Here is a 26,262-nt window from a genome sequence, read left to right as displayed (position 1 = left end):
TGTCAATCAAATACATAAATTTAAAATTTAAATAAATATGGACAATATTAACTAAAGAAACGCATATAGAAGTATGTATATAATATACTAATATACATTTTATAAAAATATACGTTAAAATTTTGGGAAAATCCTTCAAACGGGGAAATTTAATTCTTCTTTCCTGAAATCATTAAAAATTAGACACAAATCTCCAAATTTGACCATTTTAGGCTTACTTGCCGGTCAAAGATCCTTTGAACAGCCAGGCAAATTTAAAAATTCCGGCACATTATATTCTGAATTACTACTAGTCTCGTCTCTTTGCGTTTCTTCTGTTGAAATAATAAATTTTTCCTCCAGATCCCCCAAATTCTCTGTCTACAAAATATTTATAAAAATATTAAAAGCATTAGAGACAGTTTAAAATTAGAGAGTCCGTTATACTATTTGACAATATTCATTGGATTTTTTAAAATGGATCGATTTTTATTCCAAAGGGGACATCTTTTTACGATATAGATATCTATTATTTGTCCACCTTCTCCCTTCCACTACCACAATCATAGGGAATATACCATGTGGCACATCATTAAACAGGCATTTTGCTGGATAATTTGGACATCTAGTATAATTCAAAGTATAACTCAAATTTATATCTTCGTCACCATACACCATTTGCATTTAAGACCCAAAAAATATTTTAAAGTATATTTTTCCCAAAGATACCAAGTGGTCTTTCGCGTTTTTGGGATAAAGTTCATGTTTCAGTCCCATATATCAAAACTGGTTTTATTAAGGTCTTGTAAATGTTAAGCTATACTGCACGTTTTAGGTTTTTATTTCTCATAATGTTGTTGAGGACCACGGTGAGTCCTTTGTGCTATTGTTAAGCCCGCCACTCACGTTCCAACGCCGCAGTACGATTTTTTCGAATGCTGCAAAATTGAACGCAATGTGATCGTGTATTTGCACCATTCGACCAGATCGGCGCGATTTGACGGCAGACAAACAAGTGTCGAATATCATTGATTTCGTTTTCTTGAGATTCATTTGCAGTCCGTACCTTTCACATGCATTGTATACATGTTGTATTATGTACTGTAGATCTTTCATGTCACTTGCAAATATGACCGTATCGTCCGCATGTCTAATATTATTAATGCTATTTCCGTTGACCAAAATACCTTCCACAATATCCAATGCCGTGTAGGCCCTCCTCTACTTCTTATGACTGTATGTATGAGTCGAGTCATGCAGAGAAAAGCTTGCAGAATATTCTCAAATTCTTCAATAACAGCCTCAATGAGTTGGTTGTGATTGGCAATAGGGGTCTACGACTTCGAATCTTTTTTTTTGAGATAGTCCCATAGATGCTCTATAGGATTCATGTCCGGACTGTTAGGTGACCACTCTAATAATGGTATATTAACATTATTTTGGTAACCAAGAACCTGTCGAGCCACATGAGGACGAGTGTTGTCTTGCATGAATAAAAAATTAGGTCCAAGAAACGGAGCAAAAGGCATTACATGTTCGACAATAATGTTGTCTAAGTAATAATGGGCATTCGTAGACCTTGTACGTATGGGGACCAACTCCGTACGAGCTTCAAAACAAATTCTCCCCCAGAACATTTTAGGGCCACCACCAAAAGGTACTTTTACTTACTAGGAGAGATATTGCAGCTGGCAAACCTTTCTTCTCGCCTTCGCCAGACACGCTCACGACCATGTGGAGCTTTTAGATATACTCTAGTCTCATCGGAGAAAAGAACTCGTTTCCAATCATCAATGGTCCAACTTTGATGCAATCTTGCAAAATTCAATGTCTGAACCCTGTGTTCTCTGGTAAGCAAGGATTTTTTGGCCGGTTTCCTGTTGCTCAATTCTGCTTCATGTAAACGTCTTCTAACTGTTCGAGATAATATCGCGACATTTCAAACATCTGCTAGTTCGTTTTTTGCTGGTGACTCTTCTATCTCTGAGAGCACTTTGTGTCGAATATCATTGATTTCGTTTTCTTGAGATTCATTTGCAGTCCGTACCTTTCACATGCATTGTATACATGTTGTATTATGTACTGTAGATCTTTCATGTCACTTGCAAATATGACCGTATCGTCCGCATGTCTAATATTATTAATGCTATTTCCGTTGACCAAAATACCTTCCACAATATCCAATAAAGCTTCTTGAAATATCACTTCACTGTAGACGTTGAATAGGAGTGGTGAAAGTATGCACCCTTGTCGAACTCCTCTAAGTATACTTACTTCCTCTGCCAGTTCTCCTTCGACTCTTATTCTTGCTTTTTGATTTTGATACAGATTCGATATAATTTGTAGATCTCTACTATCTATGTTTTTGGTCTTAATAATACTTAAAAGCTTTTCATGTTGAACTCTGTCAAAAGCTTTTTTAAAATCTATGAAGCAAGCATATATGTCCTGATACATATCCAGACATCGTTGTGTCAGAACATTGACTCCGAATAATGCTTCTCTAGTTCCTAGACCCTTTCTAGAACCCATCTGTGAATCACTTATTTCTTGTTCTAATTTCATGTGGATTCTGTTATGTATGATTTTAAGGAAGGTTTTCAATGTGTGGCTCATCAATGCAATTGTCCGATAGTCATTGCAATCTTTAGCATTTGTGATTTTTGGAATTATTACAAAAGTTGAGAGAAGCAATTCTTTGGGTATGTGTCCCGTCTTGTATATGGAGTTAAAAAGGTCTACCAAGACATCAATATTATCTTCATCAATTATCTTTAATAGTTCAATTGGTATATTATTGAGTCCTGGAGCTTTTCTACCTTTTGTGTGTTTTATGGCATAAATAACTTCCTCTTTCATTATTTCTGGTCGCGTGATTTCTCCGTCAACTTCTGATTGTTCTACTTTTTGGTCATAAAATAGGTGTTCAATGTATTCTTTCCATCTACGTAATTTGTCTTGCGTTTCAGGTATAGTGGTACCATCTGCATTTGTTAATATCCCGATTGGTTTGGTACGATTTCCTAAAATCATTTCTTTAACCTTCTTATGGGTGTTGAAAGTGTCATACCTTGCCTCATATTCCTCAATTTCTTGACATTACATGGACATCCATGTTTCCTTAGCTTGTTTTATTTTCTGTTTTATTTGTTTATTAATTTCTTGATATTTAATTTTATTTTTGTTTTTATGTATTCTTCTTTCGTCCATCTTTTCGAAAACTTCTTGTGTCATCCATTCTTGTTTGGCAGCTTTTATAAATGTTAATGTTTTCCGTCCCACAGTCTTTATTGTGTTCTTTATATTCTTCCATTTTGTTTCAATATCTGTAGTGTTCTTATTTTGTTGTTTTATTTCTTTGATACTCTGATTTATTTTATTTCGAGTTTCTTGGTATATATTTGGTTCTCTTAGTTTATCAAATTATATTTGTGGCCTAGATCTTTTCATTAATGGTTTTTTTCAATCTTACATTCATATTTGCTACTACTGGGTTGTGGTCCGAGTTTACATCTGCTCCAGGGTAAGTCTTCACTACTGTAATAGAGGTCTTGTACCTCTTCCTTATCAAGATGTAATCCCAAGATTTCTTAGAGAAATATAAAGATGTAAAGAAAAAAAGTTTATAGGAATAGGCCATATAGGAATACCAGCGTGAGGATTGGCGCGAGCATTGGCGCGGGTGTTGGCATTAACATTTCTGACAGTAGGATTTTGATTAACGGCTGGATCATTGAGATCAATGGATTTATTGAGATAGTTTGGCCTTTTTTAGCTGAGTTTGAGTCGGAATTGCGAAGAGAAATAGAATGTTTATAAATCCTATTTTCGATTCTACGATTTGTTTGGCCTATATACGATCGGGGGCAGTCTGCACAAGGTGTTTTATGAATTCGGTGTTGTTCATTTGGAATGTTGTCTTTGATTGATCGGACAAGAGATGAAAGTTTTTGTTGGGGGTAAATATTGTCTTTATACCTCTTGATTTTAGAATTTTGTTGATTTCGTCAGTAATACCTTTGATGTAAGGAAGAAAAGCTTTCGTATGATAAGGGTCTTAGTCTTTAGGTTGAGTGGGAGATTGATGTCTGTGGATGCTCTTATTGATGTGATGTGTCTGAAAGCTCAGCAGGTCTACTTGCATTATCGCAAAGGCGTATTGATCTGGAGACAAGCGTATTAATGACTGAATTAATTTGTGAAAGGAGATGATGATAGTTGGCATGCAAGTAACGATAGGTATGGGTGGATTTTCGATAAACAGAGTGATGAAAACCTTCGGATTGGTTTTTTTTTAGGATAACGTCGAGAAACGGTAGGGATGAATTAGTTTCCACCTCCATCGTGAACTGGATACTAAGATGTATACCATTCAGATGGGTTTGAAAAGACACCAAAGCATCCCTGCCATGTACATATCGTAGTCAACATGTGGGTTTGAGCATTGATGTGGATAGGGCTCGGGTCTCGAAGTCTTCCATAAAGATTATATAGCAATTACTAGAGATAGTAAGGAGCCCATTGGCGCACCATTTATTTGTCTGTAGAATTGATTTTGGAAAATGAAATATGTGTTGGACTTTTAAGGACTGTTGAGTTTATTATTAATTCCTGTAATAGTATTAATCTTAACTCTAGTTTTAATTGTACTAACGGCGGAAACGAAACCTTTCCGAACATTATATATAGATAAATATATAAACTCCTGGACAAAATTAACGCACCACTTTAATTAATCTAAATATTTACAATATGAACAAAAAATAAAACTAAGTTACATTGAAATAATAATAAACACCTACAAATAAGTCCAACATGACTTTATCATGGCCTTATTGTTGCTTTAAAAATTTGTTTTTGCCGGAAATGCGTAAGTAAGCTAGCATAACTCCAAATTGCAAAAAGAAAAAATCAGTAAAATAACACAATAAAATGCATCTAGGTCAACACTAATGCCGTGTAGGCCCTCCTCTACTTCTTATGACTGTATGTATGAGTCGAGTCATGCAGAGAAAAGCTTGCAGAATATTCTCAAATTCTTCAATAACAGCCTCAATGAGTTGGTTGTGATTGGCAATAGGGGTCTACGACTTCGAATCTTTTTTTTTGAGATAGCCCCATAGATGCTCTATAGGATTCATGTCCGGACTGTTAGGTGACCACTCTAATAATGGTATATTAACATTATTTTGGTAACCAAGAACCTGTCGAGCCACATGAGGACGAGTGTTGTCTTGCATGAATAAAAAATTAGGTCCAAGAAACGGAGCAAAAGGCATTACATGTTCGACAATAATGTTGTCTAAGTAATAATGGGCATTCGTAGACCTTGTACGTATGGGGACCAACTCCGTACGAGCTTCAAAACAAATTCTCCCCCAGAACATTTTAGGGCCTTAGGGCCACCACCAAAAGGTACTTTTACTTACTAGGAGAGATATTGCAGCTGGCAAACCTTTCTTCTCGCCTTCGCCAGACACGCTCACGACCATGTGGAGCTTTTAGACATACTCTAGTCTCATCGGAGAAAAGAACTCGTTTCCAATCATCAATGGTCCAACTTTGATGCAATCTTGCAAAATTCAATGTCTGAACCCTGTGTTCTCTGGTAAGCAAGGATTTTTTGGCCGGTTTCCTGTTGCTCAATTCTGCTTCATGTAAACGTCTTCTAACTGTTCGAGACAATATCGCGACATTTCAAACATCTGCTAGTTCGTTTTTTGCTGGTGACTCTTCTATCTCTGAGAGCACTTTGTCTCAAAAAACGATATTCAATTTGATTAGTGCAACGTTTTCGCCCTTGCCCTGGTCTTCGATGGTACGGCCCTGTTTCATTATATCGCCTTACCTTGCGACTGATGCTGGAATGATGTCTTCCTAACAAACCTGCAACGTATCGCATTGAATGTCCTTCATCTAGGAGAGTCAATGCTCGAACTGCCTCCTCCATTGACAAATTTCTTTAGCGGTTCATTTTTTTATTTGATTTTTATGCAAATAAACTTCCAAACATACATGTGATGAAAAATATCACAATTAAAAGCTTGTTTCTCACAAGCACTTTGGTTTAATCGGCACTTTTTGTGAAAAGTTTAACTCACTTTTAGTCTAAAACGAAGTTTAATACAAATTATTGTTAAAACAAGACTATTATTAGCTTACATAACAACTGTCACTGTCAAACAAGGTACATAGCCAACTTGTCGTACAGTACAGTATCAATAAATAAAGATTATTGAGAAAAATATGAGTGGTGCGTTAATTTTGTCCAGGAGTTATATGTACATATATATATATATATATATATATATATATATATATATATATATATATATATATATATGTATATATATATATATATATATATATATATGCATAAATATGGTGTAAACTTACAGTGTATACGGTTCTCAAGTTCTGTTCCCATCTTTTAGTGGTTTCTTTCATATCATCAAATTTTAAAATGTCCGCTGGTGTTGGTGGGGTACAATAATCAACGGCTACCATTCGTTTGACGATCGTTTGCAATGAAGCAGAAACTAAAAAGTAAAGGCAAACTCGTTAATAAGTATATTATATAACGATGTGTCTACGTGGTCCAGTGATTTTATTACAGGATATTCAAATAGACAAAGAGATCATCACGTTATTACTTTCCACCTTAAATACTCAATACTTACACTCCTTTACTTCATCCTGGTCACTTTTTGGAGAAAGGTCAGGTGCTATCTCTGTCGTAGTAGGCGAGCTCCGGTGAACTCCAGAAATCAACCTCGATAATGTTATTCCTAACTCAACGACGTCCCGTGAAGATTTGGCTTGGAAATTTTTTCTGTTTATTTCATCTTCATTTATTACCTGCGACTCTTGTGGCATTGCTGTGCATTCAGATGGCTATAAAATAAGTTAAAATTTGTGGAGTACAGTACAATGCAATTAACATCTGGATTTGACTTCAAAAAGTATTGAAAATTGACACTTTAAAAACTGTTGAAAGAACAGTAGGAATGCAAAACAAGTAACATTTTTTTAATTTTTCTTTATTGAAAGCAAATTTACATTATAATCCTTAAAATATATAAAGAACAAGTAAAGCTGTTAAGAGTTGTTGTCTCGTGGGGTAAACAACACTACAACAATACTAATTAGTTTTTATGATCCTATTTTTGTACTTTTCTCCTCGTGATTGAATTTCATCATTATTATTTATATATAATAATTACAATATAATTATTATTATAATATTACCTTCATAAATAATTTGTTCTTCGTCTTATATATTATGATTACTTTTGGTGATATTAATGTAAGATCACTAACTGCACATGTTATTGAATTTAAATAACTGTGTCCTTTGTCCTCCAAAAAAAATTTGATATCTTAGCAGTTAGTGAAACTTGGCTTACAAATTTCATTACCGATAAGGATATAAGTATAGATGGGTATAATGTGATAAGAAAAGATAGGAATGGAACTGAGGGAGTTGTGGCATTTTATATTAAATCTCAAATTAAATATAAAACTCTACAAACAAATAGTAACAATATTGAACACCTTTGCTTGGAATTATTCTTACGTAATAAATCATATGGCATGTGTGTTGCATACAAACCACCTAAATTTAATGTCAGACATTTTATTGACGAGTTTGAGAATATCCTATTTGATATAATACCTCTGGTTGAAATATTATATTGTGATACTAAAATTGTCTCTGATTTTTTTGAAACAATGGGGTTACATCAAGTCATAGATCAGCAGACTAGAATCACATCTAGTACTGCAACCCTTATTGATTATATGTTAACTACTAAACGAAGTTCGATTCGTGATATTGCCGTGGAATACGTTGATTTTAGTGACCATGAGTTGTTGATATCCAAAATAAACATAGAAACCAAAAAGAAAGAAGTTGTTTATAAAACTGTCAGAAACTTCAAGGCAATAAACCATACCATATTTTATGAAGAATTACAGTCTCTACCTTGGCGGAATATTTGTGATATTGAGAGTATTGATGATAAAGTTGAATTTCTTACTAATAATATAATATGCTTGCTAAACAAGCTCTTAATATCGCTACAAAACTTCTACTTATAAATGTATTCACTTCCGGCCTCTAAATTGGAGGTCTCCATGTTACTACACGTTCTTATTGATGTTTCCACTACGTCACAAATACTTCGATTTAAAAAAATCGCGTCGCACGAGAGCTGGATCGGCCAAACTGTTAGATCACTCTGCACTCGATTACTAATTTACTACTTTTATTGCTTCTATACTTAGTCGGTAAGGCAAAACGCGTGAGTCGTTTGCTCACGAGGCGGCGACTGTCACGGTATTCTTAAGCCAAGGGCAGAGAGTAACGTTTTGTTGTTCGAATACCTGAATAGCGTTCGCGTGATTCGTTTCTAGCGTCAACTAAAATCCAACCTGATTTGATTTGAGAACACAGCAGAATAACACAGTGTCCGAAGGCCAGCGCAGCGAGGACAGAAACCTTCTGTAGAGCAAAGGACAAAAGCTGGCTTGATCCTAATGTTGAATATGCCTAGGAACTGAGAAAGCACGACCTATTAAACCTTTTGGCTCAAAGAGTTTTTAACAAGAGATGTCAAAAAAGTTACCACAGGTATAACTGACTTGTGGAGGCCAAGTGTTCATAGCGACGTCGTTTTTTATCTTTCTATGTTAGCTCTTCTTTTAATTGCGAAGTAGAATTCAGCAGTTGGATTGTTCACCCATAAACAGGCAAATGTAATGACAATGGTAATGATTCGAAGCTACTATCCCTGGGATTATGCCTGAACCCATGAGTCCAACCTCTGATTATGTGGCACGAGCCCTTCTTTTCGTTGATATTATCGGTTTACGATGGGATTAATCCTTGTCAGTAGACCAGGTCTTTAAACGGAAGAACATGGGTATTATAATACTTTAGAAGTTGGAACTCGAAATTGTCTGTAGATGACTTACTTACCTAGTACCTGCGTAAAACAGTTAATATGCAAAGTAATTATATATACCCCCACAACTTATATTATCTTCCGTTGAGACCTATTATCCCCTTACTATTTAATGGGGTAAGTCTTCGATAGATGAATAGTGAATAGTTGTAATAGACTGATAATATATGGAAGATGCTTTTATATCTTTAATAAAGTGTATTATCTCTCAAATCCTCTAAAATCAACGTAGGTACCTCAAACAGGCCTAAACGTCCAACTACCAATAGCAAAAAACTTAAAGAAAATAATTTGCTATAACTAATTATATGCGCCAAAAGACACAGTTGTTGTTGTCAGATTTGCTTGTAACTTACCATATTTAAATCTAATAACGTTCCAAAATCTGATAACTTAAAGCGCGTTCCGTAAATCATTATATTAGAATCTTTCACGTTTTTATGTATTAGTGATTTGTTATGCAGATAGACCAAGGCCTTGCATATATCGAATAAGCAATCCCATAACATAAGTTCTTGTATACTATTTTTTTCCGCATAATCCAAAAGGCTCATTTGGCAAACCTCTATCTTCATATATACCTCCTCACACTCTTCCCACGCCATATAAAATTTAACGCAGTTTTGGTTCATTCCCACTTTCTCATTATTACGAATTTCAGCATATTTTATATTGGAAGGTGTTGTACTTCTAAACTTTTTTATGGCATATTTTGTATTAGTAAATTTATTTGTAGCCTTGTAGACAATTCCAAAAGTGCCTTGTCCTACTTTGGTAGACGATGTGTAAATTTGATTATAGTAGGTTTCCTTGAGTGATGCATCATAATGTTTATCCAGGTCAACTAAAATAAAAAAAACATATTTAGTTAATTTTATTAAGTACTGTAACGTTTCAATCAACCAATTGGTACTTGTCCTCCGTACTATATTAGTCCAAAGCGACCTCACTAAATTATAAATATTTTTAGTAGCCGTTTCATCCTATATAAGCCGATACAAATTTTTATTCGCTCTCTTTTCAATTATATCACTACAATCATTCTACAATGAAACTTTAGTCACACAAATTGGTTAGTATCATAGCCGTATACACGTCCACTACCGTGAGGAGGAAGCAATAGCTAACCACACTACCTTGGGGAAACAATCAACAACCACCCATACTACCTTAAATCCACTGATGCGTTAGAATATAATTTGAAATCCATTTACCAACATGGGGACAAAAATGATTGCTATAATCTAGACCAACAACCCCCCTTAGCCCAACCAACAACCACCGACAGCGGCTAACTTCCACGAAGATCGGAACCCTTCCTAGAGAACTGAACGACTCATTCAGAATGAACTAAAGCTGAGTACTTTTTTATCCCAACCATATTTCTTAAAGCTTTACCTGTTGAAGGCAAGCGGTACCTATTAGACCTCTATAATTTTATTTGGACAAAAAATGTCTTTCCTATTAATTGGTATAAATCTATCATAATTCCCGTACTTAAAAATGGTAACACTAAATCAAGTCCAGAATCTTACAGACCCATCTCTTGAACATGTTTCATGTGTAAACTGCTCGAGAAAATGGTCAGTAATAGATTACTATGGCACCTAGAGGAAAACAAACTTCTTAGCTCAATTCAAAGCGGTTTTAGAAAATCTAGGTCTACTACTGATAACATAGTAGAGATAGAGTCTCTAGTACGTGAATCATTTGGTTGTGGGCAGGACTGTTTAGCTGTTTTCTTCGATGTATCTCACGCCTATGACACAACTTGGAGACAAGATATTTTAAATACCTTGTCAAGCTGGTCAATTCAAGGAAACATCTTGCATTTTATCCGTAACTTTCTCCTGAAGCAACATTTCCAAGTTCGAATAGACAGCACTTATTCTGATATTAAAACCCAATCAAACGGTATTCCTCAAGGGTCCACTCTTAGTATTACTTTTTCATTGCAATCAATAATGTTGCCAACTTACTTTTACCTTTAGTCAAAGCCTATCTACTTGTGGACTACCTGGTCATCTACTCAAAAGAAAAAAAAATTTTCATCAATATCACATCATATTAAAGGAGCAAATGAACAAACTAGAAAACTGGTCTAATACTACTGGTCTGTGGTTTTTTTTCAATAAAACAAAAGCTTTAGAGCTAGTTTAATCTCTCCAAACCTAGTGTTTAATAACAATTCTATTGAACATGTGAAATCTATTTATTTTTTTGGCATGAAATTGGATAATCGTTTAACTTGGATAGAACATGTGCGCTTTCTTCGACAATCTACACGAAATCTGGACTTAATATATTAAGAAGCATAGTTCACAAGTAATGGGGCGTGGACTTTCAAACATTAATGACTTTATACAGATCCCTAATTCGCTCAAAAGCTCAAAACTTGATTATGGGGCAGTTGCATAAAACTCTGCAAAAACTTCAATACTAAAAATTCTCGATCCAGTTCATATTTCCGTAATTAGGATAGCATTGGGGGCACATTACACAAGCCCTATTAAGAGCATGTACTGTGAATCTGGAAAACCTTCACTTCAGCTTAAAAGGGAATATTTAAGTCTTTCATATGCTACAAGGGTGGCTGCAAATCCAACCATTCCTAATTCACTTTTTTTTTCATAAACACTTTTACTGATAGATTTTTCTCGACGTTTCAGTCAAGATGAAGATTAGATCCACCATTCTATCATCATATCAGCCCAATTCTAAATAACCTAGATATCACTGCACCTCCTATATACATACTTACAAATTCTGATAATCCTCCACCATGGACAATATCTCTCCCAAAGTGCGATATCAGTCTTACATCATTTAAAAAGTCTGATACTTCATCATACCTCTTTAAAACCAAATATGCCTTAATATTTTCCAATTTTATTAACTTAGTGTGCGGTGATAATGACAGGATCTTTTTGTTGAATAGATACGGGGAACAGTCAAACATACTAAATATTAAGGAAAAGACAGTTAAGATTTTATTTCACGTATAGGGAGCTTGCGCATCCGTTTATACGTATTTCAGCCCAATAGGCATCATCAGAACGGCTTTCGCAAGCGCTCTGAACGTGAAATAATTCTTCTCTGTCTTAGGAAGCAACTATAACATGGCTTCGTATAGACGCAATGTAGCGACATCTGATAATAAAATCGTAGACTAATTTTCGAAACCAAATTCAAGAATTCCGCTTTAATCTGTGCCTTCTAAGAATTGCAAGGCAAAAACAGACGTTGATAAAGGTGTTAAGAGAGACATGGGGAATCTAAAAATTGCATTCCACAACATATCTCTTCAACTAAGCAAAATTCTTAGCGAATTGGTTTCTAGTACTCGTACAGAGTATATCGAAATAACAAGGAAAAGACAGTTAAGATTTTATTTCACGTATAGGGAGCTTGCGCATCCGTTAATACGTATTTCAGCCCAATAGGCATCATCAGAACGGCTTTCGCAAGCGCTCTGAACGTGAAATAATTCTTCTCTGTCTTAGGAAGCAACTATAACATGGCTTCGTATAGACGCAATGTAGCGACATCTGATAATAAAATCGTAGACTAATTTTCGTATCGTATACTAATCTAATCTAATCTAATCGTATTCTAATCGTATACTAAATATTCTTTCATTTTTATCGAATTGAAAAATTTCTTTGTGTTTTCATACATTATTTCTGTATTAAGAATTACCTTGTCAATTCAGCAAAGAAGAATACGCGGATATTGTAATATGTGTACTTTTTGTGACAGTAACGGCAGAGCCACTAAAGGAGAGTATGAAACGCGGTTTCGTCAACGACGATCGATTTCCAACCACAAAACTACACGAACATAATGAAAAACAAAACGTTAATACGAAAATGATATTCTTAATTTAATTGAATGCTCCAAGAGAGTACAGAACAATTTTCTTAATAAGATATTTCTCAAAATCATACATGGCAGACTATACAAAAAAATAGAAGAAGATATAGAAGACACCCAGTTTGGATTCAGAGGAGGACTAGGAACGAGAAAGGCTTTGTTCGCTTTTAACGTTCTCGCGCAAAGACGACTAGATATGAACCAGGATCTCTATGTCTGCTTCATAGATTATCAAAAGGCTTTTGATAGAGTACGAGATCAGAAACTTTTAAAACTGTTAAAAGAAAAGAATGTGGATAGTCGAGATATACGGGTTATATTAAGGAAGCAATATTATAGGAATAACAGGGTATATCAATAAACGGAAAAATCTTGAACAACATAAGATTCGCAGACGACACCACTGTTTTTGCAGACAGTCTAGAAGCACTGCAACGCTTAGTAAATAGATTACATCAAGTCAGTATAAAATATGAACTACAAATGAACGTTAAGAAAACCAAGTGCATGATTATTTCTAAACAACATACAGTAGGAAAGCTAGATATCGAGGGAAAACAAGTAGAAAGTGTGAATAATTACAAATATCTGGGAACCTGGGTAAATGAAACCATTTCCAACCTATGACCAAAGTAGAAGCATTTATAAAAATGAAAAAATGTTTGTTAATCGACACCTTCCTGTGGAGCTGAGGATAAGAGCCTTAAGATGCTACGTGTTCTCGACTTTGTTGTATGGAATGGAAAACTGGACACTAAAAGTGGATAATATAAAGAATTTGGAATCATTTGAGATGTGGTGCTAGAGAAGGATTTTGAAAATACCATGGACCCAACAAATGCAGAAGTGTTAAGAAGGCTACAAAAGGAATGCGAGGTCACATAGCACATCAAAACAAGAAAGCTGGAATATTTAGGCCACATTACCAGCGGTGCTAAATATGAGATATTAAGGCTTATAATGAAAGGTAAAATCAAGGGTAAAATACCCATAGGAAGACGAAGAATTTCTTGGCTAAGAAACCTAAGAGATGGTATAGTTGCAGCTCCGTAGATATTTTCAGCACAGCCGCCAACAAGGTACGGATAGATGTGATGATAGCCAACCTCCGATAGGAGAAGGAACGACAAGAAGAAGCTACATGAGGAAAGTATCAATACATATGAAATCTACTTTCAACATAATGGTGCTGCTCCACATTATAGGCGCATAGTTAGATATTTTTTATCCGACAATTTTCCCAATAGATGGATTTGTAGAAGCAGTCCTCATGTCTGGCCTCACGATCCTGTGATTTTGATAGTATCCATTATAATGTTTGAGGATATTTAAAATCCAAAATTTATAACGATGAAATACAAAGTAGGGAAGAACTTTTTGAACGTATTCAAAACGACTTTCAAGGAATGAAAAATAACCCAGATGAAATTAGGAAGTCAGTGAGGCATATTACAAAGAGAGCAAGACTTTACCTTTAACAAGGCGGTAGTCATTTTGAACAATTACTTTAGTTTTGATAATAGTTATTTTTCTGCAAATTTGTGCTGCTTTTTTTTATTATTTTTTTTCAAACAGCGTAAGAAACGTTTTATATGCAAAAAACTGACTCTTTTACTTTTTAAGTTTGTTTAAAACCAAAACAAAGAAAAATCAGCTGTACATTTTCACAGATTTTTCTTCAGCTACTTCTCATATACCTTTAAGAACCTTAAAATATTTGTATAAGATTTTTACGTGAAATAAATTATTTTTTCCCAGATACACTGGTGTAAATTACAATAAAACATTAGATTTAATGCCGAATTTCGTTGAAGATCTACATACATCCTTACGTAGAGCTTTACAAATACATGATGTAGGTCATTATTCAGTCTTGCGTGTATTATATAAGAATTCATTTAAACTCTACAAAATCCAGTTATTGCAAGAACTAAATGAAGATGACTACGACCATAGAATACAGTTTAGTGAGGTAATAATGAATAAAATTGTAACTGGTCAGAACTTCATTAACAAGGTATGTTTTTCCGAAGAAGCCATATTTACAGTGTGTGGGAACGCAAATCACCAAAAATTTAAAGTATTGGATTGAGGTAAATCCACAATAGATATGTGAAAACCATACTCAAAGACCACAAAAACTATTTTATGGTCGGGTATAGCGGGTCCTCAGTTTACAGGGCCGTCTTTTATACATTGTGTCCGTATAGTATGGAATAAATTCGATATTTTTAATATGTATATGTTCTACATTTTACAATAAAATTTCATTATACAAGGTGATACACATTACAGTGATGACGTCATCGGCTCTTTTTTTAAATGTAACACCCTGTATTTTAGGACATTTTTAGATCATAAAAATGAGATGATTTTAAAAAAAAAATCGGTTGCTGTAAAGTCGGTTTTACGGGCGAAGATTTTACGTGACAACGTCTTTTTCTCGGTAGAATATTTATTGATATGAATTATATATTATTTATTTTATATTATATTATTGATCTTATTATTTTCTACAAAATTTATTTGAAAATTTTTTCGATATATCAATTAGTTGCGGAGATATCGATCATTGAAGTTATTGTTTGCTACCAGTATTTTATATATTTATTTTTTTCAGTTATAAAAAATTACTATTTCCAATTGTGTCTACCAAGTATGGTCACATGTATTTGCCTACATATTAAATAATAATAAGTACAGATAATGTTATGTGACGTTCACTTGTGATTATATATATATTTTAATATTAATTTTAAAGAATCAATTTGAAAATCAAAACACTTATTCAGATCGAAGGTTCAAATTTTTGCTAAATAAATTTGAAATTAATTAAAATTTGTAAATGTAAATGGTAAAGTTGAAAATTAAAACATTTACTAAAATTGGAATTTGAAATTCTTGCTAAACACAGTTAAATTCTAACTCCGCGCGTGGTGATTGGTCGGTTTAGTTCGTTTGTTTGGTCGCCCTGTTTTGACAGGTTAGAAGTTATAATTTGTTATTTTAAATGTTTGACTAGCAATACGCGCTGTTTCTTCTCAATCGACTGAATTACGATTGATTGCAGAGTGATTTAAACTAATAATTTACTTAACACTATCAACATTTGTCAATAGTATGACATAACCTATAAACTTAGTTTCTCAACTTTTGTGTCAATCTAACAATTAATCAATCAATCATAGTTTACGATAATGAAATATTAGTGTACAATTATTTACCTTTATTGTTGTAGTTGTTGTAAATGACGAATCTAAGCACTCCACATTTTCACTACAGACACAGCTGACGATACTTTCAACGATTTTCAACTTTAGCGATTCAACGCGCCTAATTCTCTAGTGCCGCGGGCAGCGGACCGATCATGTTTGAGTGGAAGAGAGACGCAAGGCATTCGCCGGTCCGGCGGGCCTCTCTCTCGTTCGGCGATTCACTGTAACAGACGTGAGCGGGCGTTACACTTTTTCTTAAATGACTCCGAGCCACAACCTAATTTAAGACGTTGTCACGTCAAAAGTATAATACTCGAGTCTAATGGATATAATTTGAAAGATATGCGCTTAGAAAATAAATTATTTATTATCAATCGCAAAAAAGTAGCCTACTTCTAGTTTTTGGTAAACTGTAATAATTATTTTTAGTAACGTTCAATAACAATTAAGTAGTACAATAATTGTATTAATTCGTGAATGTTCTGTATTATTGCTTAGAATTAATTTTAAGTAGAAATGAATTTGAGTGTAAAGCAAAGAATTGAAATACTCATGATGATTGGGTATGGAGACAAATAGCGAACTCAGATGGAAGTGTGTAATTTATTTAATGATAAATATCCAGAAATACCCATCACGCAGTCAACAGTAAGTTTGAAAAGAAATTTCGAGACATTGGTACGGTTGAAAATAAATGCAAATCAGGTCGTCCGTCTGTAAATTATGTTACCACATTAGATGTTCTACTTGCTTTTGAAGAAGATGTGCACAATTCGGTTCGTAAGGTTAGTAATGATCTCGATGTTTGCAAAACAACGCTACACAAAGTACGTAAAAGTAAGTAAAGTAAGTAAATTGCACCGTTGTACAGGGATTAAACGAGGATGATCCAGCTAAAAGAAAACAATTTTGCGAAATAATGATGGATAACAGCAACCGAAACCCTCTCTTGGTTCAAAATATTATTTTTTCTGATGAGACTACATTCAAATTAAATGGCGAGGTCAACCGTCAGAATTGTAGATACTGGGCAAGAGAAAACTTCAACTGGATGCGGGAACATCACACACAATCCCGCAAAAGGTAAACGTATGGGCTGGCATCGTAAGAAATAAAATCATTGGACCCTACTATTTCGAAGGTAATTTAAACGGGCCAGCATACCTTCAGTGTTTAAGTGGGTATCTCGTACTTACTTTAGTTAATTTATTCCCCAGTACAATTAATCTTGAAGGTGAAGATTTTGATAAAAGTTTATGGTTTCAACAGGATGGTGCGCCTCCGCATTATGCTTTAGATGTTCGAAGGTACCTAAACAAAATTTTTCCGAACATGTAGATTGGAAGACGTGGACATACTGAATGGCCAGCGAGGTCGCCAGACCTCAATCCTTTGGATTATTTTATGTGGGGTCATTTAAAGAATGTTGTTTATAAAACGAAACCTGCAAATATTGGAGACTTAAAAAGAAGAATTCGTAAAGAAATAAACAATATCTCTCAAGAAAGCATAAACAAGGTTCTACAAGAATTTGTACAAAGTTTGGGTTACTGTTAAATTCACCAAGGGCTACAATTCGAACATTTAAGATTAAGTCGTGTATTAATTACTGGATTACTTTCAAGTTATTCATTATATTTTATTTATAATTTATTAATATTATAAATCAATATAAATTAATTTTCTAAGCGCACATCTTTCAAATTATATCCGTTAGAGCCCCAGTATTATACTGTTTTGGAATCAGCTCATTTTTATCGATCTAAAAATGTCCCAAAATACAGAGTGTTGCATTTAAAAAAGAGCCGATAACGTCATCACTGTAATGTGTATCACCTTGTATAATAAAATTTTATTGTAAAATGTAGAACATTAAATTTAAAAATCGACGTGTTTTAGATTTTTTTAAAAAGGCTTTTCATTTAGGAAATATCGAATTTATTCCATACTTTACGGACACACTGTAGAAGGAAATTTCACAAGCGATAATTATGAAATGCTACTTAGAAATGAATTTGTACCTGCCCTGAAAATAAGTTTGGAGCCAATTTTAATGAGACTTGACTTCAGCAAGATGGAGCTCCCGCTCATTTTGGTGTAAATGTCCTGGACTGTAGATTGGTAGATTATATTGAATGGCCTCCTTGTTTACCCGATTAGAATCCTAAAGATTATTTTTATTAGGGATACTTGAAAAGTAGAATTTGTAAAACTAAACCAGCCAGTGTTGCAAAGCTAAGGCAAATAATTATCGATAAATCAATATTAATTTCTAGAGAAACAGGGAGAAATTTAATAGACGCACTCTCCCAGTATAGAATACTGTCAAATTAGCAACGGAGGATATTTTCAACACTTGATTAGGTAGATAATAATTTACCAATAGTACAATTTTAATCATTATGTTAAAATTTAGTTTTACATAGTTTAAATCCAAAAATTTAGTGAGATGATTAGGCGTTTCAAGGCTTTTGTTTTATCTTTTTTAAATATTCCTTCTTTAGGTGCCGTCTTCTTAGCGAAGGTTGGCCATGACCTCCGCAAAGTCTTCTCTATTTTGGGCTTTCCTTATTCAACTTTGAAAGTCTAATCCTGTCCAATAGTTGATGTTGCGTAACCAGGTCATTTGTCGTCTACCCGGGCCGCGTCTGCCTTCTATTTTCCCTTCTATAATAAGCTGAAGGAAGTTATACCTGTCGTGTCTAAATATGTGTCCAAATATTCCTGACTACATAAAATCGAAAGTATTGTATACGGTTGGCCTGGTGTTATTACCTGGTGGTAATTTCAATGAATGTACAATATACAGGGTGTTATATTAAAAAAACCAAAGTGACTAATGATGTCAGAAAAATCGGAAATCTGACATCAGAAGCATCAAATTTAAAATCTCCATTTTGCATAATAGGCGTATTCTGGTTTTAATACAATTCGGACCTTTGATTTATGATCTAATTAGGCGTAGTTAAGTGATTTCTTGAGAAATTGGAAAGTTTGGTTTGTTGTTAAAATACGGAAAGATGATTGGCTAAAAAAAAGAGTGGAAGATTTTGGATGATGATGGATTTTTAAAGTGGAGAAGGTTGGATTATATGTTTCTAACAGTTAACTAGTTGCAGTTTTTAAGTTTTTCCAGTATTTATTGTAAGTACAAACCAGTTATTATTCATCGAGAGAATCATTGACAAGGAGATTTTTGGTAGCCAAAGGAGATCGAAAGTATAATTAGGATGTTTGAGCTAGAGCATGTGTAAGCAGACCAAAGGAAGGAGAGAAAAGAAGGAAAGGCATTGCAAAGTATTAGCGACATTTGACAACCGTGTGTTTTAAGAACAATATTGCGGGGGTTTAAAGTTTGAAATAAAACAAATAATAAAATTAATTTATAAAGTTTTCGTTTGTGAATTTTTGATAAAGTAGTATCTATTAATTAAGAAGTTAGGGGGAAAACAATCCACAAAAACACTTTTCAGGAAAATCGAAATTTAATGTTCCAAATTAAAACAAATTGTTTTAACTCAACCGTATAAATCGGTAAATTTTTTCAGTGGTAAGTTGACATGTTTACAGAGAAAAAATCAAGAGAAAAAAAAATATTTTACTTGCGAAACATCATAAAAAAAATTGAGTGTGCTAGCATGGACCGTAAACGTTCTTCCCCAGTACCTTCAAGCTTCTGCGTCACAAAATGTTTCTTCCTCCAAACTTCCCACCTGTTCAGTACCTTGTAAATCAGTGTAGAACTTTCTAGAGTTTCTAGAGAAGATCTTGTAACTTAGCAGCTTTGACTGGAAGTGCCAGTGAAAGATAAATTGGGAGCCATTTTTCTTGATTTCCAACACTCTAACAGGTCTCGTAGACATTGGGCATTTCTTGGGATACTTGTTGGAGAAATTCTTAGTCCAATTCAGAAATTTGATATCTTTCCCACAGTTCACCACTTGGAATGGTTTCGGTTTCACTCTGCTGTTGCGGAGTACTTCTCTCCAATCATCCGAAGTTTCCGTATAAGCTTTGTCATTAATTAAACAGACCTGTCTGTGTCGTTTTAACTGACAAGAACCACGTGTTCAAGTCTAGCAAAGAAACATGTTGCTCTGTAAGTATTAAAATCTTCAACCATTGTTATCGACCTAGGGTCGCATTATATTGATGTCTACGCTGCAATTTTAGTGTTAGCTTCAAGTACCAAAAGAAGGCACTGAGGATGATCTGAGCTAGATCGACAAGTTTATGCATTTATAAATTTTGGACGACACTTTTAACAAGTTTTAAATTAAATGTTATTTACACCTATACAAATTTTGAAGTTTTTTACTTCTGTATCAGTTTTTTAACTATGGTATATAGCCAACTACTGGGATTTTCCCATTAATTATATATATATATATATATATATATATATATATATATATATATATATATATATATATATATATATATATGTAGTAGTAGGAATTAAATTATTTATATAACAACTTACCCCTTATATTAATATATGCCGGTCTTGCTTCTTGCTTGCTACGTGTATTATGTGCGGGACCACACGGTAGATTTTTTTTCTGATCATCATCTTTCTACAAACCAATAGTAAATAGCAAAAATTCAGAATATAAATCTGTTAATTTTCTGTTAAATAAGTAACTTTTTATGTGGTACGGGTTACACTACTATGCCAATTAAGTTAGGTTTTTACTGTACATCACTGTAGAGACGGGTTTGAGAGTTGAAATGTGCAATCTTAGTATGGTACAATTGATCCAAAAAAGACCTAACCCCGACATCCACAGTAAAAGTTTTTCTCCAACATCAAATTGTTCTATAGTCTATATATTGTTCGGTAAAAAGTTACAGCATTTGGGTGTCTTGGCAAATGAGTCAATGTAACAAAAAAACAAAAATTTGTTTAATTTACTAATGTTTGTATGTTGAGAACGATTTCTGAAGTGGAAATTAAAACGTCAATGAACGTACTTTAACCTTTAATTATGGCTTATTTCCATTTAAATAGTAATTGATGTAAAAATAGTTTCTACTAAAAGAAGTAACGAAATAGTCTAGCGGATCTAGCTATGTCACTATAACAATATTTCCAATCATAACTTGTTTACAACAACAGCATCAAGGAAATCAATACTTACAGTATAAACTTACAGCAATATTAAAAGTTGAAATAAAAAAAAGGAATTGAAGTTTGGGGTTATTGAACAATCGATGATTCCAAAAATTGCAACAATACCGGGCCCAAGGTTTAAAACCATACACTTCAGGATTCAATGCCACTTGTGAATTGCGCCATATAAAACATGAAGTGAAACTCGTAGATAAATCAACAGTTACTTCTGAGACTAAAGGTGAAGAACTTCCAGTGAAGATCAAGATGGTGTAGATCTATGAGCATAACAAGACACAATACCACACGGGAAGAAAAAAGGGAAGCTCCCAGAACCAAGAGCTAAGTTAACTGAATATCTCGATCTTCCAGTAGGGAACCAAAAAGAAAATCCTCTCAATTTATGGAAAGAAATGAAGCAATATATCCAAAATTATATAAGGTAACACAAAAATATCTATGTCTTGTAGTATGTATGTATCACCACACTTTTATCTGTAATGGCTGACAAATTTAGTTCAGTTGTAACATCCATTGAGATTTTATTTCGTTCTGATCCATCCAAAGTAACTGTAGATTTTGTGAAAAATAGTTTAATGGCAGAAGATTATCGTTTAAAACCAAAAGAAATTACTAGTGTACCTGTTTTTTCTCATGCCTTTGTTGGTCATGATAAATATAAGGGTAAGAGCAAACATACTTTTAAAGTTCGTTGTTATCACTGTCCTGAAATGGGGCCTATTCGCTCGAAATGTCCAAAAAGATTGTCTAAAAATCGTAAATTTACTAATATGAGTAGATAATGTTGATAATAAAGAAATTGCATTTCTTGGTAGTCACACAAAACAGGAAGTTGCAGTCAGATGTGATGCAGGTTGTACAAATCACCTGTTTATGTCAAAATACATTCAATTTTTGACTCATTCCAAAGCAGTGGATAGACAAATAAATGTAGCAAAGGTTGGTGAAACTGTAACAGCAAAAATGTTAAGCTAGTTTCTCAGCTATATCAAAAGAAGAACTTTCAGTTACTTTCAATGATGTTTTTGTTTGTGACAATCTTTCTTACAACTTATTATCAGTAATACAAATTGAGGAAAAAGGTTTTCGTGTGATTTTTGTGATGTCTATACTCTGTGATGTCTTCTCGTAAAACAATAAAACTTTATATCTTTCCTAATAAAATATAATAATAGTGTTATTATTATTAACCTGCCTAAAGAAATTATGACATACAAAACACTGCTGAGGTCGGTCCTCACATATGAGGTGAAACATGAACTATAACACAGAAGGATGAAAGACTTTTGGGAATATTCGAGCATAAAATACTCTGCAAAATATTTGGAGCTATATTTAAACGATCAAGGGCAGTCGCGCAAAAGATTAATTTCGAATTATACCAACTCTTTAATGAACCAGAACCACTTTTATTATAAATACGAATTAGATGGGCTAGACACATAATACGAATGCCAGGTAATACGATTGCTAAAAATCTAACGACAGGAACACCCATAAGAGAAAGAAGCAGAGGCCGACCGCGAATTGGCTGGCCAGATGAAGTTGAGACCGACTTGGAATATTAATCGTAAGATGTCCACACGTCTCCAGAAACCCAACAGAATGGCGACTAATCTTAGAGCAGAGGATTGTCTGTCGAGCCAAATATGATAATTGTTAGAATATCCAACATAAAAAGTGGATGTTGTTCTATATGAAGTGACATTGTTGACAGTGCAATGAGTAATGTCATAAATAGGTAATAAACTACTGTCAGTCACGTTTTGTATTGTTCTATATGTAAGAAGGAATAAAGTATAATTGTTGATGGCCAGACGTTTATTGGTGCATATTTCCTAAAGTACATGTTTCCTTGTCTCTTGATATCTTCAAACTAGAAGGAGGACTTCACCTAACTTAAATTATAACAGGTTTTGGGCCCAATCCACGTGTGAACTGTGAACAAGTTAAGTTCGTACTTCATTCAGTTTTGTTTGTTGTTATTGTCGGTGAATAAAATATGTCGACCAGCAGTAACGATTATAAAATTCAAGTTGACAAACTCGAGGGTCCTGAAGACTGGGCGAAGTGGAAATGGCACGTTTCGATGTTATTACGTTCGTATGCACTTGAAGACATTGTAAACGGTATGTGTAAGTGTCCTGAGGTTAGTGAAGATTCAATTTCGGCGGAAATACAGAAGCATCAGCAATGGTTAAAAGACGATGCGAAAGCGGCAAGTTTGTTAGCAGGTACGCTAGGAAAAACTGTTGCCGAGCTCGTGTTGACGTGTACTCACGCTAGTGAAATATGGAACAAATTGCGTGCGAGATTTGAACGTAGCAGTACGCAACGGTTAAACATGTTAATTGAAGCCTTTTTTAGAGTCCAACGTGATGAAAAAGAAGATATTAGTACACATGTTGCGAAGTTGCAGAAACTGTTTGTAGATTTAAATGATGAACTGCAGAAGCATGATGAAAATGTTTTATCCGAAAGAATGTTAAATGGTAGGATCTTATCAACTTTGGGTAAAGACTTTGATAATTTTAAAGATTTGTGGGACACGATACCATCAAAGAATCAAACTTTGAATTTACTGATTGAGAAATTGTGTACCATTGAATTACGTGACCAAAGTACTGTAGAATCTTTTGCGTTTGTTGCACACAATATCCCGACAGAAAAATACAATCAGAACCAAAATATGAAGTCAAAGAAAAATGTACATCGTGCAAAAGAAAAATTTCCATGTCATAAATGCAAGAAATTAGGCCATTGGGCGAAAGAGTGTCCGTTGAAAAAATCAGTTGAGAATTTAGGTAAGAATAAAAGTAATGATACTGCTTTTTTGTCTGTTGTTTTAAGTGCCTCATCTAACAATTGTATTGAAGCTGGAAAATGGTATTGTGACAGTGGAGCCACAAATCATATCACTACAGATAAGCAATATTTCTCATCTTATACAGAATTTGCTGAACCAGAAAGTATATCACTTGGTAAGAAAGATGTATGTATGTTAGCCCATGGACAAGGAACAGTGAAAATTCAAATGCATCTGAATAATAAATGGAAAGGTGCTGACTTGAAGAATGTTTTTATGTTCCTGAAGCAAGTGCTCATTTGTTTTCTGTGAAAGCTGCTGCACAAAGGGGTTTTATTACAGTACTTGATGGAAAAGGTGTAAATATATATGATAAAAACACTTGTGAATCTGTAATGACTGGGTACTTCAAAAATGGCCTGTATGCACTTGATATACGTGTTATGAAACCAACAAATCCCGTTCAAGTAAACTTAGCAGAGTCAACAGATATGTTGCAAGTGTACCATGAAAGATTTGGTCATCAGCATAAGCAACACGTAAAGAAGGTATTGAAGAAAATGAATATAGACATTGATGGGTGCAAAGAAAGCTTTTGCGATGGATGTGCAATTGGAAAAATGCATAGATTGCCATTCAAATCTAGGATCAATCGACCACAAGTCATTGGTGAGCAGATCCATGCAGATGTGAATGGGCCCATGTCTATAGAATCACTGGGAAAAGCACGTTATTACGTATGTTTTAAAGATGACTTTAGTAAGTTTCGGAAAGTTTTCTTTATGAAACATAAAAGTGAGGTATGTACTTTCTTAGAACAATTTTTAAATGAAGCTAGTACAAATGGTCATGTAGTAAAGCAACTGAGATGCGATGGAGGGAGAGAGTTTGACAATAAGAAGGTATCTAAACTTCTTGCGAAGAGAGGTATAGAGCATTGTATCACTCCACCCTATACACCTCAGCAGAATGGTGTTGCTGAAAGGGAAAACCGCACCATTGTAGAGTGCGCACGTTCCATGTTAAACACATGTAAGTTGTCCAAACAATTGTGGGCAGAAGCATGCAATACTGCAGTGTACATTCTGAATCGCACAGGAAAGTCATCAATTGAAAGTAAAAGTCCCTATGAATTGTGGTATGGAAAGCCAATTGGAAGCTTGAAACATTTAAGAATATTTGGCACTGAATGTTATGTTCACATTAACAAGAATCTTCGCAGTAAATTTGATGACAAGGCGATACATGGTTATTTAGTTGGTTATGTGAATGACAGGGATGGTTTTAGGATATGGATTCCATCTGAAAGAAGAATCGTATCGAGCCACGACGTACGATTTAAACCTGAGGTTATATGCAATTTGCGAATTGTTGAAGTCAAATCAGTAAACCAACATCAGTCGGAATGTTTTAGTGTGAATGAAAACTCCGAAGAAGTAAAAAGTGGTATCGGTGAGATTGTGGAATCTGAGAATATAAAAAGTGTAGAAGAAAGTGCGAGTGAAAACCAAGAAGTGAATAGAGAAGAAAGAAATAGTGATAGTGTTCTTGTCTCTTGTCTCTTGATGTCTTCAAACTAGAAGAAGGACTTCACCTAACTTAAATTATAACAATAATGGTGATTTCTTATTTTAATTATAGTACATTTTTATCTCTTTTTTACATACAGTTGCCTGAGCCTTGACTGAGCTTGAGCTATACCTGATCCCAGTAATTCTTCCTGGTACATTGACGAATAGGTAACTGTAATTACCACTGAAGAAAGCATACGCTATTTTAGAATAGATAAATCATATGAAAATGGTATTATGTAAGGGATTATGTAATTATGTAGTTCAAAAATGTAGTGTAGCCTAAGTTACAGTACATATACTAAATAATTTTATTAGAGGAAAGTACCTAAATTCGCCGCTATATATTGGAGCGCTTACGTCACTCGGTCAAACTATCGCACAATGAGATAACAACAAACGCTTTAAGCGCCATCAAATAATTAAGACCGACCTACTTTTTGATTCCACTGTCCACTGACGTGGGTTTCAAGCGTACAGGGGAGTCCACGTTTGGGTACTGTCCTCTAACAAAAGTTATGTACTATTATAAACAGCATTGTTTTGTAATAGATGTTAAAGCATTATATATCTTGATCATGATATTTATAGTTATTTTATTTCTAAATATATTAATAACTCACCTGTTTTTTAGATTTTTTATCAGCCATTTTGATGCCAGTGATAATTGTTGCCACTAATAACTACGTTATACTGTTTAACTGTATTTGGATTGCCT

At 34.2% G+C, this 26,262-nt stretch overlaps 1 protein-coding gene across 1 annotated transcript; it reads right to left on the bottom strand.

Annotated features, from left to right (window-relative positions):
* On the bottom strand, nucleotides 1-26,262 carry LOC140451973 (membrane-associated tyrosine- and threonine-specific cdc2-inhibitory kinase-like). The gene is made up of 6 exons (XM_072545960.1): nucleotides 26,168-26,262; nucleotides 20,517-20,610; nucleotides 9,302-9,789; nucleotides 6,660-6,873; nucleotides 6,376-6,518; nucleotides 1-360 (listed from the first exon to the last, which is right to left on the bottom strand). Exons 1-6 carry the CDS (start codon nucleotides 26,192-26,194, stop codon nucleotides 226-228), a joined length of 1,101 nt encoding a protein of 366 aa, XP_072402061.1. The 5' UTR covers nucleotides 26,195-26,262; the 3' UTR covers nucleotides 1-225.

The sequence above is a fragment of the Diabrotica undecimpunctata genome, chromosome 10 (genome assembly GCF_040954645.1).
Source record: "Diabrotica undecimpunctata isolate CICGRU chromosome 10, icDiaUnde3, whole genome shotgun sequence".
NCBI classification, from domain to species: domain Eukaryota; kingdom Metazoa; phylum Arthropoda; class Insecta; order Coleoptera; family Chrysomelidae; genus Diabrotica; species Diabrotica undecimpunctata.
Note: the sequence above shows the minus strand (reverse complement) of the source record. Positions and strands in the feature narration are given on the sequence as shown.

What these genes read in the sequence shown, in the direction of transcription:
- LOC140451973 (XM_072545960.1), bottom strand. Translation starts at nt 26,194, where the DNA reads ATGGCTGATAAAAAATCTAAAAAACAG. An exon ending in ATAAAAAATCTAAAAAACAG is followed by an intron (nt 20,611 to 26,167) that starts GTGAGTTATTAA and finishes ATTGGTTTGTAG; the next exon opens with AAAGATGATGATCAGAAAAA. An exon ending in CCAGGATGAAGTAAAGGAGT is followed by an intron (nt 6,519 to 6,659) that starts GTAAGTATTGAG and finishes TTTACTTTTTAG; the next exon opens with TTTCTGCTTCATTGCAAACG.